A 14,834-nucleotide genomic window follows, 5' to 3' on the forward strand; every position below is an offset into this window, starting at 1 on the left:
AGTTTCTTGAGAGAATGACAATAGCAAATCTCGATTCTTCAATTGCTTTCAAGAGCTTTGGTGAAATTGATTTTCCTCTCTCAAGTTTTTCATCATCTCTAAAGGTAAAAATGCCTTTTTGTTTCAAAGCAAAATATAAATGGTCTGTAAAACCATTGCGTGTATCCTCACCTCTAAAACTGAGGAATACATCATATGTCCAACAAGGTGTGAAAGAAGAAGATGATGAGGCTCTTTCAGTGTCCATAGAAGCCATTGAAAATATTCTGATAAACCGTGAACCACAATTTATTAGATAACAAAGTACATTCAATTAAATTTGAACAAAAAATTAGAAGGAAAATAAATAAAAGAGATGGATTCAATAAAAGTGAGAACTTAGGATTTGGTGAATCACAAGGATTATAAAGCTCTAAAACTTCTTGAAACAATGCCACCGTATATCTGATACTAGAAGAAATTGTAAACTTATATAAATATATATATATATATATATATATATATTCTTTTTTCTTTCTTTTTTTATTCTTAGGCAATGTCCTATCTATTGTGGTTTTTGACCAATTTAAGTTCTATTCATATTTCTTTCATTCTATATGTTCAGAATTCAGATACTGTTATGATGTGATATCCATTGTGCATGATTTCTTTATCTTTTTGATATGCCATTATGATGTGATTAGCCTATGCAATGGTCGTTTGTACGCACATTATATAGGGGGGGAAAGTTCATCTCATTTTCAGATAATTCTTTTTCTTTTTTTTTTAGATGTGACAAAATTTAAACATATGGCTCTTTATATGCTGAAATTGCTGGAATTAACTCTGAAATCCTGCAATTGAAACAATTGGTTCTATTACCTAAGTGCTAAACTTGGCCTAAGTTCAGCCTTCTTAGGCTGTAAATGAGCTGAGCAAAACCAAGTATTAAAAGTTAAGGCTTGTTTATTAAATTTTATTTTGAACACAAGCTGAGCTTACTCATGACTCATGAGCTACTTGATTAATTTATTTTTTTTCTTATTTATAGTAAAATCATTACTAAAATGTTTTACCCTTCACAAATCTATGATTTTTTTTATTATTATTATTACAAATGGATTGTTTATATTGTGAATAAACTACAAATAATAATTTTATGTCATATGAACTATTTTGCCAACTTGTATAACCTAATTTCAAGTCTATATAAATATATTTTTAAACATGTATACATATAAATGTATAGAATTATATATAATTAATTCAAGCCCTATTCACAAACACATTATTATGTTTGAACTTGACCTATTTAATAATCGAGCCTAAAGTCGGGTTTGAGCTTAGCCTATTTACTAAACAAACGAACGTAAACAAACTCCGAGACAGCTTGGTTTATTTACAGACATACCCCTAGAGCTTTACTTGTCTCCTTTTAGAGTAGTGATCATTTTTTAGAGGGCAATACTAATCTGTATCTTCTACGGTGAAGTACTTGTAAATATATTGATTTTTGTGTTGACCTTGACCCATTTTTTCAAACATGTGAGAGTAAGACATATTCATGTTTGGATTTCAACGAATCAAAATCTTTCAGTGGTGGTGGTGGGGGGATGAATATTTATTGGGTATTTGGGTTTTTCCTTTTTCATTTATATTCGTAACGGAACTAATTAAACACAAGATTTTGATTCCTAAGTCCTAACCCCACCATCAAGTCCAAATCACAAAACTCACTGACCCACAGACCAACGGCCACATAAACCCAGCACAGACCCTCAGGCCTCAACCCCACCATCTGTTTCAAAAGTATAGCACAATTCATAGAATAGGTACATGCCATTAAAATTTTAAAACTGAAGAAAAAATTAGAAGGAAGATAAATTAGAGAAGAGGAAAAACAATTTGTTGTGGATATATTTTATTACAAGGAGAGAAAAATATAAGACATGGACGTGTGCAAGAAAAGTAATAACTTACGGATTTGGAGAATTGCAGCTATTGGCTGTTGTAAAGCTCTAAAACCTTTTGAATACAGACTGTTTGTTTTTGTGCTTAGGCAATACTCTCAAATATGATTCCAACACCTTTTCTTTTATCCCTACTACACGGACTAGTTATTATTCTTTGAATGCATTTACTCTTGACTTTGAATTTTGGTTTCTTCAAACCTGTCAATTAGGATGGACTAAAACGTGTCACATGAGCTTTCTTTGATTGCCCGGTACTTACTCCACTGATCATAAAAATAAACCAAAATTATAACTTTTCTAGTGTATAATCTCATGTATATGTATCGGGTATATTTAAAAATAATCACAATTACACACACATATATGATTTAGAATCAAATTGGATTTGGATTTTTCAATTTTACACCCAATAATTCACTTGCCACAAAAATTACAAAATTAGATAAGACACGAAAATTTTATTCCAATTGAAATCCAATTTATAATATAATTGGATTTAGACTATTCTATTTTTGCACCTAATAATTCACTAGATACAAAAATTTAAAAGTTAGATGGAACACATAATGCAAAATTAGACTAATTGAACTTTCTCTAAACTTTGACTTTAACTCTCTCTCTCTCTATATATATATATAGAGAATACGCTTTTCATAATTTTCATAAAATGAAATCTCTAAAAATCACTAAAATGAAAATCAAAATATTATCAGACTTTGAAACTTATATATATTGAGATTTGTGAAGGCGAAATTTTATCAAATCAAACTGTTGAACAATTGGACTCTTTTCATAATGCTTTTATGCTATTATATGCTTGACAATATGTTTACTAAGTTGGTCACTTTGGTTTGGTGGACCAAGCATTAAACAAATGACACAACCCCTTACTAATTAGCTGTACTATCAATTAAACAAGAACAATGATTACTGGAATTAACTCCGAAGTCCTGCAATTGAAACAATTGTTTCTATGCTTGTAAGTGTGGAATGCTAATTTGCATCTTCTAGGGTGGAATGTTTGTTAGTGTATTTTGCCATATAATGGCCCATCATTAGCAAAGAGTGACATAACATTTTCTGTTGAGATTGCTCCTATCATATTTTGGAGTCATTAAATTCTTTTCAATATATGTTTGTATACTAAGGTTATATTAAATTTTACAATAGTGAGTTTTTAGGGGCCATAGGATTTTATTTTTTAATTTGGGGAATGGGGACAATAGGTGTAGCTTCATGGTTATCTGCTAAAAGCATGTAGTGTGTTCTACTTTGGGCCACTTCCAATTTCAGGGGAAATTATCTCATGGAGCCAAGTAAATTTTATGCACTTCCTCCTTTTGATTTTTGTGTTGACCATGACCCATTTTTCGGAAAGATGGTACTAGGTCAACTGCTTCGTTGGTCTTCAAGCCTAGCCCACTTTCTACGTTCTTGGAAAGAGTACAATAGGATATACCTCCTGCCTTGAAGTTTTGTTTGATTTTACTTTCTTCAAAGTAGACATCATTATAATGTGGACTGCATGATTATTTTTAGAGTAAATGGATGACCAATAATGTATGCAGTAACTTTCGCTAAAAATTCAATCCGTTTTCTACGTTTATTCTTAACAATAAAGCACTATCATCAGGGGTGTCAAATGCCAAATATTTGGTATTTGACACACCAAACATCAAAAAACCACCCTTATCAGATGTTGTAAATGCCAAAATATTTGGCATGAGTGAACAGTACAATCTTAAATATGAGAGTGTACGGACAAAAATTGTATAAATTTTAATATTTTTTATTATCTTTTCTCTCTCCTCTCTTTTCACTTTATTCTTTTCTCTTCTCTCTCACCGGTTCCCTCTTTGTTACCTTTGTTCCTCTCTCTGATTCCTCTCAATCTCTCTCACCCTTTGAAGCCGCTGCCGTCGTCGATCTCGCTTATAGTCCGACTCGCCCAGCTGCTGTCAATATCGTCAGTCGCCATTGATCTCACTCAGCCACGCTCGATCTCACCTTCTCCAATCACGGCCGATCTCACCCCGAAGCTGCCGTCGATCTCTCCCTCTTCCCTCTCCTCTCTGTCCGCCTTTCACTTTGCCTCTCTCTGGTTGTGATTTTTTTTTTTTTTTTTTGCTGCAATTTGGGTTGATCTGATATTGGTGAGTAATTGTGGCGGTTGTGGGTTGATTGTGGTGGTTGGTTTGCAGTAGAGGTGGGTTGTAATGGTGGTGATGGTGGGTTCTAATATGATGGGTGAGCTGTGGGTGATGGTGGGCTATGGGGGTGGTATGAGTTCTGTGTTTGTTTTCTAAATTGTAGGTGGCAGGTGGTGGTTTAGTTGATTTGGGTGGTGGTGGGTTGTGGGCTATGGACGGTGATAGTGGCAGTGGTGGTGGTGGGCTATGGAGGTGATGGCCAGTGGTGGTGGGATGTGGTTGATTTGGTTTTTGTTTTTATTTATTTTTTTAATATAGCTGGGTTTTATTTTATTTTTATTTTTATTTTTTTAATGTGGTGTAATATTAAAATGGAAGATTTGATATATAGCGAATTATAAAATGATGTGGTAAAATAATAAAGTAGACTTTTGATGTGTTAAAAGAGCTGATGAGAATGCTCTTATATTATTTAGTCTTGGTCCACTTTCTACTTGTTTTTTACTTTAGTGTTTAACCTAATGGTGACTTTAGTCTTTTAGTTTCCACGCTTTTGAAAAGAGGTAAATATGACACATTGACAGATTAACCTAATGGTGACTAATATACAAGGTTGGCCCAAGGCCTAGGCCTAAGGCCTCACAATTTTTTTTTTTTTTTAAATCCCTATTAAAAAAAGGCCTCATCTCCCTTCCTAAAATGCCAAAAATTTTATAAAAATATAACATTTTTTAAATAATTCATACTTTTTTTTTAAGAGTGATGCTAAAAATATCACAAATTTTACTATAGGTTTAATTGACATATCACCAATCACAAAAAAAAAATAATTCAAATACAAATAAATTAAGTTGTTGAAATTCATTAATTATAGTCATTATCACATTATATTGTGACCTTTTTGTAATATCTTTAGTATTTTTTTTTCTTCCATTTCTAACAAGGCTTCCAAAATAGGAGACCAATAGAAATTTAAACCAATTGAAACCCTAAAAAAAAAAGATGCTACAAATGTGATAGATCATCAATGATGACAAATCTCCTCTAATAGTTTGAGACCATAATTTTTGAAAATTAATCTCTTACAATGCCACATACCAAATAATATATGTCTATCTTTTTCTCTTAAAAAGAATATATAAAATTAAAATTTAGATTACAGATGGACTTGACTATGCATAGTCATATCCAAGTTAAAGTAAGTTTCTTTTTAAAAAAATAATATTTTTTTAGTTCTTTTTGTTTAAATTTATGGTTCAACTGTGATATTCAATCCTCTATATGAAATTAACCTTAGTTTAGTTAATATTATTCACCAATTTCTATATTTACATCAAATTAATGTTTACATATAAAAATGCCCCATATAAAATTTTCGTCTTAGGCCCCAAATTTTCTTGGGCCAGCCCTGCTAATATTCATCAACTTGTTAAACAACATTACTTAGGACATGACTATGAGCTGGTAAGGAAAATTGTCTTACAACTTAGTTTCTTTAGAGTTAAATTTTTCATGTTATATGTAATTTTCATCTTCATATGTACAATTATCTTTTAAATTTATAATAGAAGACACATACCATCTTAAAGTTACATTGTTACAATGTGAACTGTTGCATCTCAATAAGATAAATTGTTTTCACATTGAGGTTTTTTAATCACAAAGAATAACTGCACATATACAACTACTATCTTTTAAATTTATAATAGACGATAGATACCATCTTAAAGTTACATTGTCACAACGTGAACCGTTGCATCTCAATAAGATAAATTGTTTTCGCATTGAGGTTTTTTTAATCACAAAGAATAATTGCACATATACAACTACTATCTTCGTATGATACTCACCACTATTTATGTTTCCGAACCTTGAATTGAAACTCACCTTGCAATTTTCTTCTCCTTCTCAGTGTTCTCACTTATTGAATGTCACAGTAAACAAAGTATAATGAAAAAGGCGTGCAAAATAAAGAGAGAGAAAACAACAAAATTTGATTTGAGGAAAAAAAAAAAAAATCACTCGATGACAATTGCAACCAGAGATATAATTAACATACTAGCCTTTGTAACTCAACAGAATTAACGGAATTTACAAATAACGTGGAGCCAATGAGGCATTGACATCTAGCAAGGACCAACAAGGACAAAACAATGTTGCTTCGTAAAATAACAGTAGTAACTGAAGACAAAACGTCGTCGTGGCAATAAATAAGAAAAGCGGTGTCGTTTAACTCAAAAAGCCATAAAATTCAAAACAGGAACTTCCGTGGTGGGCTTTTCATGTTTTAAAGAAGAATCATGAACAATTACTAGTACTACTCTACTAATTTTCTTGTTAAATTTAAGAATGGGCATTGGGTTTTGGAATCAAAGAGGTATAGTTAAGTGCAAGCATGCACATCCTCAGCGGGGTTAAAAACTCAATTGCTTAAATAAAGTAGGTATGAAAGTAAGCAGTGAGAAAAGAAAGACAAAAAATTATTCAACTATGTTAAACAAAACGGAAGATAATTATGAGAGAATAAAATGCTAACCGGGACAAAGTTTGTCGTCATCAACATAAATAATAAGGAATTTCTCACTAAACAGCAAAATGTAATTTGAATATTCTGTGGATTTCTATTTTGTTCAAAAAACATTATTGATTTTGGTAGTGGATTTGAGGCATGATATAATAATACAAATTACAAAGGAACAAAAACAACACTAGAATAAAAATATACATGCATTGTGTACTATCAAAGCTAATGTTCACAAAGAAGTAAGGAGCAATGGTTGCTAGAGATTAAGGCTCTGCCAAAGGATGACTGTCCATTTGTCCAAACCCAAACATGTCAACTGTTCCTAAACATCTGAATGTCCTTCATCAGCTCTGCCACCACCTCTTTGTTACTTCCATTACCCTACACATTGAAATCAAACTTTTACAATACAAGACCATATTAGTGGCAGAGAAAGGCTCTTTCTTCACGGTTGTCTTATTCTTATAATCCAAATATACCATAAAATAGAGGGAAAAAAAAAAAATCAATGAGAGGTACTTTAAGATCCCCAAATCTCCCTCTGTTTGTCCATCTCTTCAACAATGCCTGAATCAAATAAGGCTAAATGAAATCAGTTCTAATGTACTGATCAAACCAAACTAGATTTCTCTAGATGAAAAGGAAAAAAAAATAAAATATGGTCTTTCAGTATCTTTAACTCAAAGAACTAAGTCATCAGATACCTTCTCAATTCTGCCATCACAATAAGAAAATTCAATTCTCCAAGGAACGATAATCATTTTACAAGGTAATTGTAACCTATATAACTGGTTCCAAAGCTCTGGGTCTTCACTTATGGTTGCGCCAATAAGATTAATAAAAGGACTTGCAAGCTGATGCCCTGCTTTTTTTTTTTAATCACATTTTATGTTGTTGTAATTTGAAGGGTTTATCGATCATTTTCTTTATTAAATATATATTAATAACAGCATCATTTTAAGTTTTACTAAAATAATTTTAAAATAAATTAATCAAGAAATTTATATATATATATATATATATATATATATATGTAAGCCCAACTTGAAAAAATAAAAAAAATAACAAATCAATAAATAATTTATTGTGGACTTGTATGAGAACCAAACCAAAACCGACCGATATATATTATTATAGGTAAGATACACTACGAAAAATGTATGTTGCCTCAGTGGTAAGCACGTGTGTTTTTCAAGCTCCTGTCTAAGGTTCTAACCCTCAAAACAGTATTTTTCAATTTTTTTTTTAAATTTCTATTATCAAACGACGTCGTTTTGAATTTATATAAAACTAAAAACCTAGCATCTCTTTCTCATTCAGCCGCCCCGTCCTCCATCACTCTCTCCCTCTTTCCAAGTGAAGTGTATGACATAGAATGGGACTTGATCATGGTGGATGCACCTACTGGGTACCATGATAATGCCCCAGGAAGAATGAGTGCTATATACACAGCTGGATTGATGGCTAGGAATAGAGAGGAGGGTGAGACTGATGTGTTTGTGCATGATGTTGATAGAGTTGTGGAGGACAAGTTCTCTAAGGCTTTTCTCTGTGAAGGGTATTTGACAGAACAAGAAGGGAGAATAAGGCACTTCACTATCCCAAGTCACAGGGCTCGCCTTGGTAGACCCTTTTGTCCTTAGAGGTTTCATTGTGTCTTTTTCTTTTTGCCTGTATTTTTTTTCCCCCACAATTCTTGTTTTGTCATAGATTTATTATTTACTTGAGAGAATTGGAGCTGGGATTTTCCTTTCATATATATTTTCAGTTGTTAAAAATTTTTTATTGGATGAATTATACTACTGAGAATTACTAAATAAACATAATGTGGGGTGACCATCTTTGGTCCTTGATACTACTAATTTGGGCAGAAAAAAGTTTACTATCCAGCTAATTGCATTGCTGGGGAATGGGAATTGTGTCTCTTTGTTCAATGTAGTAGTTATAACTACCTATAACTACATTTTCTTAGCAATAAATGTAGTAGGTATAACTTATCTATAGGGGTTAGTAGATCCACCAAGTTCTATGCACATGAAACTTCAAAAGATGGCAACTGATAGTGGGGTCCTAATTAAATTCAAAAGTTGCCATATGAAAGAAAAACCAGAAAGCATTCCCAATTAAAAATGTTCTACCAATGGATAAATTATCATTTTTTATGTACATAACCTTAGGGTTGGATGGGGAATTGATGAGAACATAGAATAGGAGTAGGAAAAAGTGATCATAATATAGTCGCCCTGCTTTTCAATAAGAAATACAATGTGTTGTACTATAAAAACAACAGTGTGTTTTTATTTTTTAAATCCAATTGTTACTAAAAAGTGGTGTATGGGGATTTCAAATTCTGGTTCTCCTAAATAAGATTAGACAATGCAATTTTTTTTTTTTTGGTAAGAAACAAATGCACACACACAATTGAGTTACAAGTTCTTAACAAAATAAGAATGTCTTATTATGTTAAAAAAATAAATAAATAAAAAAAACTAATCAGCAGGGCTAAAGAAAAGTGGTCTGTCATATTGAGAAAAAAATAGGCACAGATGTCAATAAATCTTAGAGCAAATTACATTTTAAACCCTGTTCTTCAGGGGTGGTTCAAATTAAACCCTAAAAATTAGAAATTATAACAAACTAAACCTTAAAATTTGGTTAGTTTTGTTAGAGACCCAAATTTATTGTAAGCCTATATAATTATTGAACTAGCAAACTAGCCTTTGGATTAGTATAGGGTGAACCAGTGATTCTCTACTATATAAACTCTATATTGAATTCATTATAATACGAATAAGTCATATAGTAAAAATATAGCATGGGTTTTATAATATATTTACCTTCAATCTTTACAATATAAATTCAAATATTTTTTACATTGGTTCATTAATATTTTCTCTCCCATTTTGTTTTTTAAAGTTTTTATGAGAATATTATCATGGAAATAAAGAAAAAAAGTTATTAAATTCTAAAACTGAAAGTTTTCGGTCTTAATTTATTTAAAAAAAAAAAAAAAAGCTACCGGTCTTAATTTAAACCCAAATAAATCAAAAGGAAATTAGTATTGACTTTTCAAATGATAAAGGACTAGTTAGAAAAATTATAAAATTGTGTTATTAAGCTTTTAAAGTGGGACATTTCATAATAGAATATCTTTTTTTTTTTTTTTTTTTTGGAGAAAATTTCATAATAGAATATCAGTTAGTAATCTCTCTCTCTCAAAAAAAAAAAAAGAAAAAAAAGAAAGAAAGAATATCAGTTAGTAATCAAAATAGATAAGAAAGGAATAATCATTTGTAACAATTATTTATTTTTAAGATCCTATAAAAAAAAGAACAATTATTCTTCTGATGATCGCAAATCATGGGTTCCCTTTTAAATCATCAACAGTTTCGCAAATAACATCACCAACAACATAGAAAAAGGCAAAAAACTGACATGCACAGTTGAACAATTATCAAATCAAATTAACAACCACCATAGTTTGTCGTCCAACATTGTATGGTGGAAATTTTTTACCATTCTATCATCATTATGGTAAAAAAAAAAATCACAAAGGAGACAAGGATTGAGAAAAATAAAGTTTTCATGGTCATTTCTTGGGATAAGACCTCAGCCATTCCATTTGTAATGCACCCCATGTTCATGCTGAAACTTTCAAGAAATTTGCTTGAATCAACTTGCACAATTCCTTCGTTTGTCTATCCTGGATTTAGTCATAGATCATATTAAATTTTACAAATTTTACCATTCTATCATCACAAAATAAGCTAAGTATCAGTGGGCCAAAACCAGTGTTCACAGATGGCTATAAAAAGCCCAATAGCAAAAAGTCTAGAAAAGAAGGAAAGATAAATGGGTCAAAGCAAAATTGAATGGTTTGAACCAAATTCACATCCGTGAGACAAGATAGGATGCACATCAGCACATGTATGGTATAGATAAAGCCATATGCCAAAGCTAGGTCTCTTGTCTAAAAGATACCAAAAGAATTGCATAATAGCGCAATAAACTCAAATATGGGTACACTTCTAATCAACATGGAACTCCAAGAATTGGACACACCATAGGGGCTAACATGTGAAAATAACCAGATCTCCATTCTCCATTTTTGCACCATCAATTTTGAGTTGCACAAGCAATTTCCACTTACTAATTGACAAATTGTTTGGTTTAAATAAACATTTACAATTACAGTAATTTTGAAAAGATATATTCCCATGTTTTAATGCAAATAGCTTAAGGGGAATCTAAGTACTAAAGTGCATCTAGATTCCCCCAAAACTTGAATACACCAAAAACCAATTTGGTGACTTGACCTAAGCAATCATAATTAACTCACATTTTTGGGAGAACTTAAAGATTAGTATTTTTTTATAAACTTATATAGATTTAAAGGTATACTTATAGTTACATATGCATGCATTAAAGTTCCAAAACATCATATTCATGAAAAACAACAAGTCCAAATGTACAAAAAAATTTTGCAATTGTCAAAGTAATTAGATAAGTAAATAAAAATAGGACCATGTAAGAATCAATAAAAACCTGACAAGTCTACTATTTTGAAAATTGTTGTATCTGTAATATTAAATCATTAAACTTCATCAATTAGACGCCCCTAACCAAACATGAAGCTTAAAGACCATAACTATTCCCTTTTATTTAAAGGTTACACTAAACAGGAATGGGCTTTAACCTAACATAGAATGCAAGCAATAATAACCCACATAGCCAAACACAAACCTTATCACCTATACAAACAACACTCTACCTCTCTCTATCTCTCTGTAAACTCCGATTGAATAAAAATGGCAATTGGGAAGAAGAAGTTGATGTCATCGGCGCCATGGAGGGGCGAAGAGGAAGCCACTGAAGAGTTCCAAGACGCGAAGCTCAAAGTCACAAAGCAGCAGCCTGGAGCCGAGTCAGTGATGCACGTGCCTCGCAAGAAGAAAGACAAGTCCAAACGCCACGACCATGACGATTACGATGATGATTCCCTCGTCGAGATTGACCCCCAGCTTCGCTACAGCTTTCAACGTAACTACCAGGTCTCTATCTTCTTGATTTTCATTTTTGTTTCTTGGTTTTTTTTTTTTCTTTACCCAGTTGAGAGAATTCTTGATTTCTTGCTTTAAATTTTGTTTCTTTGGTTACCCAATTCTTATTTTCCTGGCCACTTGCTTTAAATTGTGTTTCTTTGGTTACCCAGTTGAGAAAATTCTGGATTACTTGGTTTAATTTGTGTATCTATGCTTAACCAATTCTTTGTTTCCTGATTACTTGCTATTGGTTGTTTAAAGTTCATGTCTTTGTCATTAATAGTGTACCCTTTTGCATTGTTGGGGGATTCCTGGTTGTTCTCAATTGTGTGCTTTAATAGATTTGAGTTATGTGTTATATGAGAGATTTTTAATTTGTTTAAGGATGAATGGGGAATGTGAGTTCCTACCAGTTGGCCAATGTGTTGCAACTCTATGATATCTCTGGGTTAAACTACTCAAAACCTCAGTATTACTATAATACGCCAAATTAGAAATACAACTGGGGATAACCCATTGTAGTAGTGGTTGATAACTTCTACCCAGCAGGGAAAACTGAAAGCAGAAGGAAAGAAAGAAGAAATTTATTCTTGTAGTGGATGAGAACTTTTACCCAATATAGGGTAAAAGTTGATAGAACATGGCAGGTCATTTTGTTTCAAACAATTAGAGTAATAGTTAAATGATTAAGCTCACTATTTTCCTATGAAGCACGGGTGCGTTTCAGGACTTGGGTGCGGATGCGGGTGCGGGTGCAGGTGCGGGTGCGGGACTCGGCAATTTTTGAAAAAGGTGGGTGCGGGTGCGGCAGGACTCGGCAATTAAAAAATTATTAAAAATATTTTTACAATATATGTTTAATATATTGCTAAGCATACTTTTACTTTTTCACATTATATAAACAAATACCAAATTTAAGAGCAATAGTAGATAATAACTAAAACATAATGTTCATAAATTAAATATAATCCACAAGATTGAAACTAAAACATTCCATGATGTTTGGAAATTAGAATACAACTCATAAGTTTGAAACTAAAACAAAATAAAAGATAATCAACAAGACAATCAAACACAAATATATTGCTAAGCATACTTTTACTTTTGCACCTCTTTTTTTTTTTTTTTTTTTTTTTTTTTTGAATTTCGGCCTGACTCGGCCGTTTCGGCCGATACAGGCCGATACGGACCGAGTCGGGCCGATTTGGGCCACGTCGGCCCGATTCGGGAACGGCCATGTGGCACGACGCGGCACGGACGCGCGGTCTGCGGCGTCCCTCCCGCATCGCCGCGTCCTGCCGCGTCGGACGCGGGTGCGCTGGCCTGGGAGCCGCGTCCCTGCATCCCAGCAATTTTCTAACAGTTTAAGCTTTTGTGACATCTGATAGTTTATTATAGTATCAAATGAGGTGGTCTTGAGTTAACCCTATCTTTGTTCTACCCTCTCGATTAAAAAAATTTCACAATCAAATCTGTTGGGCTCTACTTATTAAAGGGGAGTATTGACCCACTTGTGAGAGTAAGTGTTGTAATAATGGTTAGATGATTAAATCTACTATTTCTTAATTGTTTAAGCTTTTGTTATAAGTGGTAAGGCAATTAACATGAGGTTGAAGCTTCTTATTATTGAAGCTTCATATAGTTGATTCTTAATATGGTTGAAGCCTCAGTTTTGTGAAGTGAGGTTACATATTTGTGCCTTCTATGATGTAGATCACTGAAATTGATTGAGGGTTTTTTGTGTGTGTGTGTGTGTGTGAATGCCATCAATATCCACATTGTTATTATGGGCAAGGGCATGTCTGTAGGATGTATATCAATTAATTGATATAGTCTTTATTGTCATGTTCTGTTTTTCTGTTGCTTGAGACTTTTATAGCCTATCCATCACTCACTGCTTGGAATTATTCAGTTTACATCTATGTTTGTTTGGCTCTCAATAATATCTTTACTCCTCTTTTCTTCTTCCATCTGCTAACTTTGTATAATTTTGCATCTAAATCCGTTCATGATTGAGTTTGTGATATGATACTTCTTTTGAGTTTTGTGTATGCAGTTTCTTCAACGAGTATTTAGCATTGACACCATTGTGAAACCTCTTCCACCTGCCATGGCCTACAATGTTTCCCGCAACTTGAACTTCTTCACTCGCATTTTCACGCAGTTTTTTGGTGAGTATTGATTACTTTGTGCCATTTATGGGTAGCAGAGAAGATGGTATATATTAGAAATTCTATAGAACAAGATAACGATGTCACTCTTAATTACTTTTGAGGGTTCTTTTTCCTAGTCTTCTTCTGCAGCTTCTGTTTTTGCTCCTTCTGGCTCTTTTATTTTTCATTTTCTAGTAATCTATTTGTTTCACTGAACCTAGAGTTGTGCAATTTCTGGAGTATAATGAGTATGCTTTGGAGCATCTGAACCTTTTTTCAATGCATATGCTATCAAGTCTATAACTTCACTGGAAGTTACAATGGGCTTGGCTCCTACATCTTTTAGAAGGGCTAAGAAATATAAATTCAGGGAATACAACTGGTTTAGAGAGATTTTCAATGTCCAATCAAGTATTTTACCTTGCAAAGCTTTCAAACTCAGAATTGGTAAAGACGTTTCACCTGAGTCTATATTTTGGTTTGATCTTTTCAAATAATAGCTAACTTGGTCTCATGATTGCACCCAAGTTCTTTGAAAGTGAAAATATATATATATATATATATATATATATTGTTTCATGTGATCAAACCTTTGACATGTTTCCCTTCCATTAATGCATTGATGATTGTTATAGAATAGCTGATTTTTCTATTTGTAATGTAGTTTATGTGATTTGTTGTATTGCAGATCCAGAAGGTATAGCAAATGCCCAAAAATCGTTAGGGATAGGACAGGAAGAGAAAGCTCGTCGCGTTCGTTGAAAAGAGATTAATAAAAAAGGAAAAGGAAGGGGGGGGGGGGGGGGGGTAGGATTTTAGATATAACTGTTTAAAATTATTTTTAATATCTGAATATTTCTTTTTTGGAGAATCTATAATATCTGAAGATTGAAAATGTAATCTAAAAATTCAGTGGAACCCCTTCATAAAAATTTTTGACTTTGCAAATGGAATTGCATCATGAGCTATATGAGAGTTTCAATAAGTTCACTGGTGATATTCATTGAAAAAAA

At 32.6% G+C, this 14,834-nt stretch overlaps 2 protein-coding genes across 2 annotated transcripts in view; one reads left to right on the forward strand and one right to left on the reverse strand.

The window, feature by feature from the left end:
- Positions 1–14,834, reverse strand: part of LOC126700432 (TMV resistance protein N-like) — an 85,590-nt gene that overhangs the window by 51,848 nt on the left and 18,908 nt on the right. The window lies entirely within an intron of this gene.
- LOC126700445 (uncharacterized) lies at positions 11,374–14,806 on the forward strand. The gene is made up of 3 exons (XM_050398632.1): positions 11,374–11,677; positions 13,725–13,839; positions 14,510–14,806. Exons 1-3 carry the CDS (start codon positions 11,435–11,437, stop codon positions 14,581–14,583), a joined length of 432 nt encoding a protein of 143 aa, XP_050254589.1. The 5' UTR covers positions 11,374–11,434; the 3' UTR covers positions 14,584–14,806.

This window comes from Quercus robur, chromosome 9, assembly GCF_932294415.1.
Source record: "Quercus robur chromosome 9, dhQueRobu3.1, whole genome shotgun sequence".
Lineage (NCBI taxonomy): Eukaryota > Viridiplantae > Streptophyta > Magnoliopsida > Fagales > Fagaceae > Quercus > Quercus robur.

Bases quoted from the DNA above. Each gene is read 5' to 3' on its own strand.
- LOC126700445 (XM_050398632.1), top strand. From the start codon at position 11,435: ATGGCAATTGGGAAGAAGAAGTTGATGTCATCGGCGCCATGGAGGGGC. The intron at 11,678-13,724 runs GTCTCTATCTTC...TTGTGTATGCAG, and splicing joins GCTTTCAACGTAACTACCAG to TTTCTTCAACGAGTATTTAG. The intron at 13,840-14,509 runs GTGAGTATTGAT...GTTGTATTGCAG, and splicing joins CATTTTCACGCAGTTTTTTG to ATCCAGAAGGTATAGCAAAT.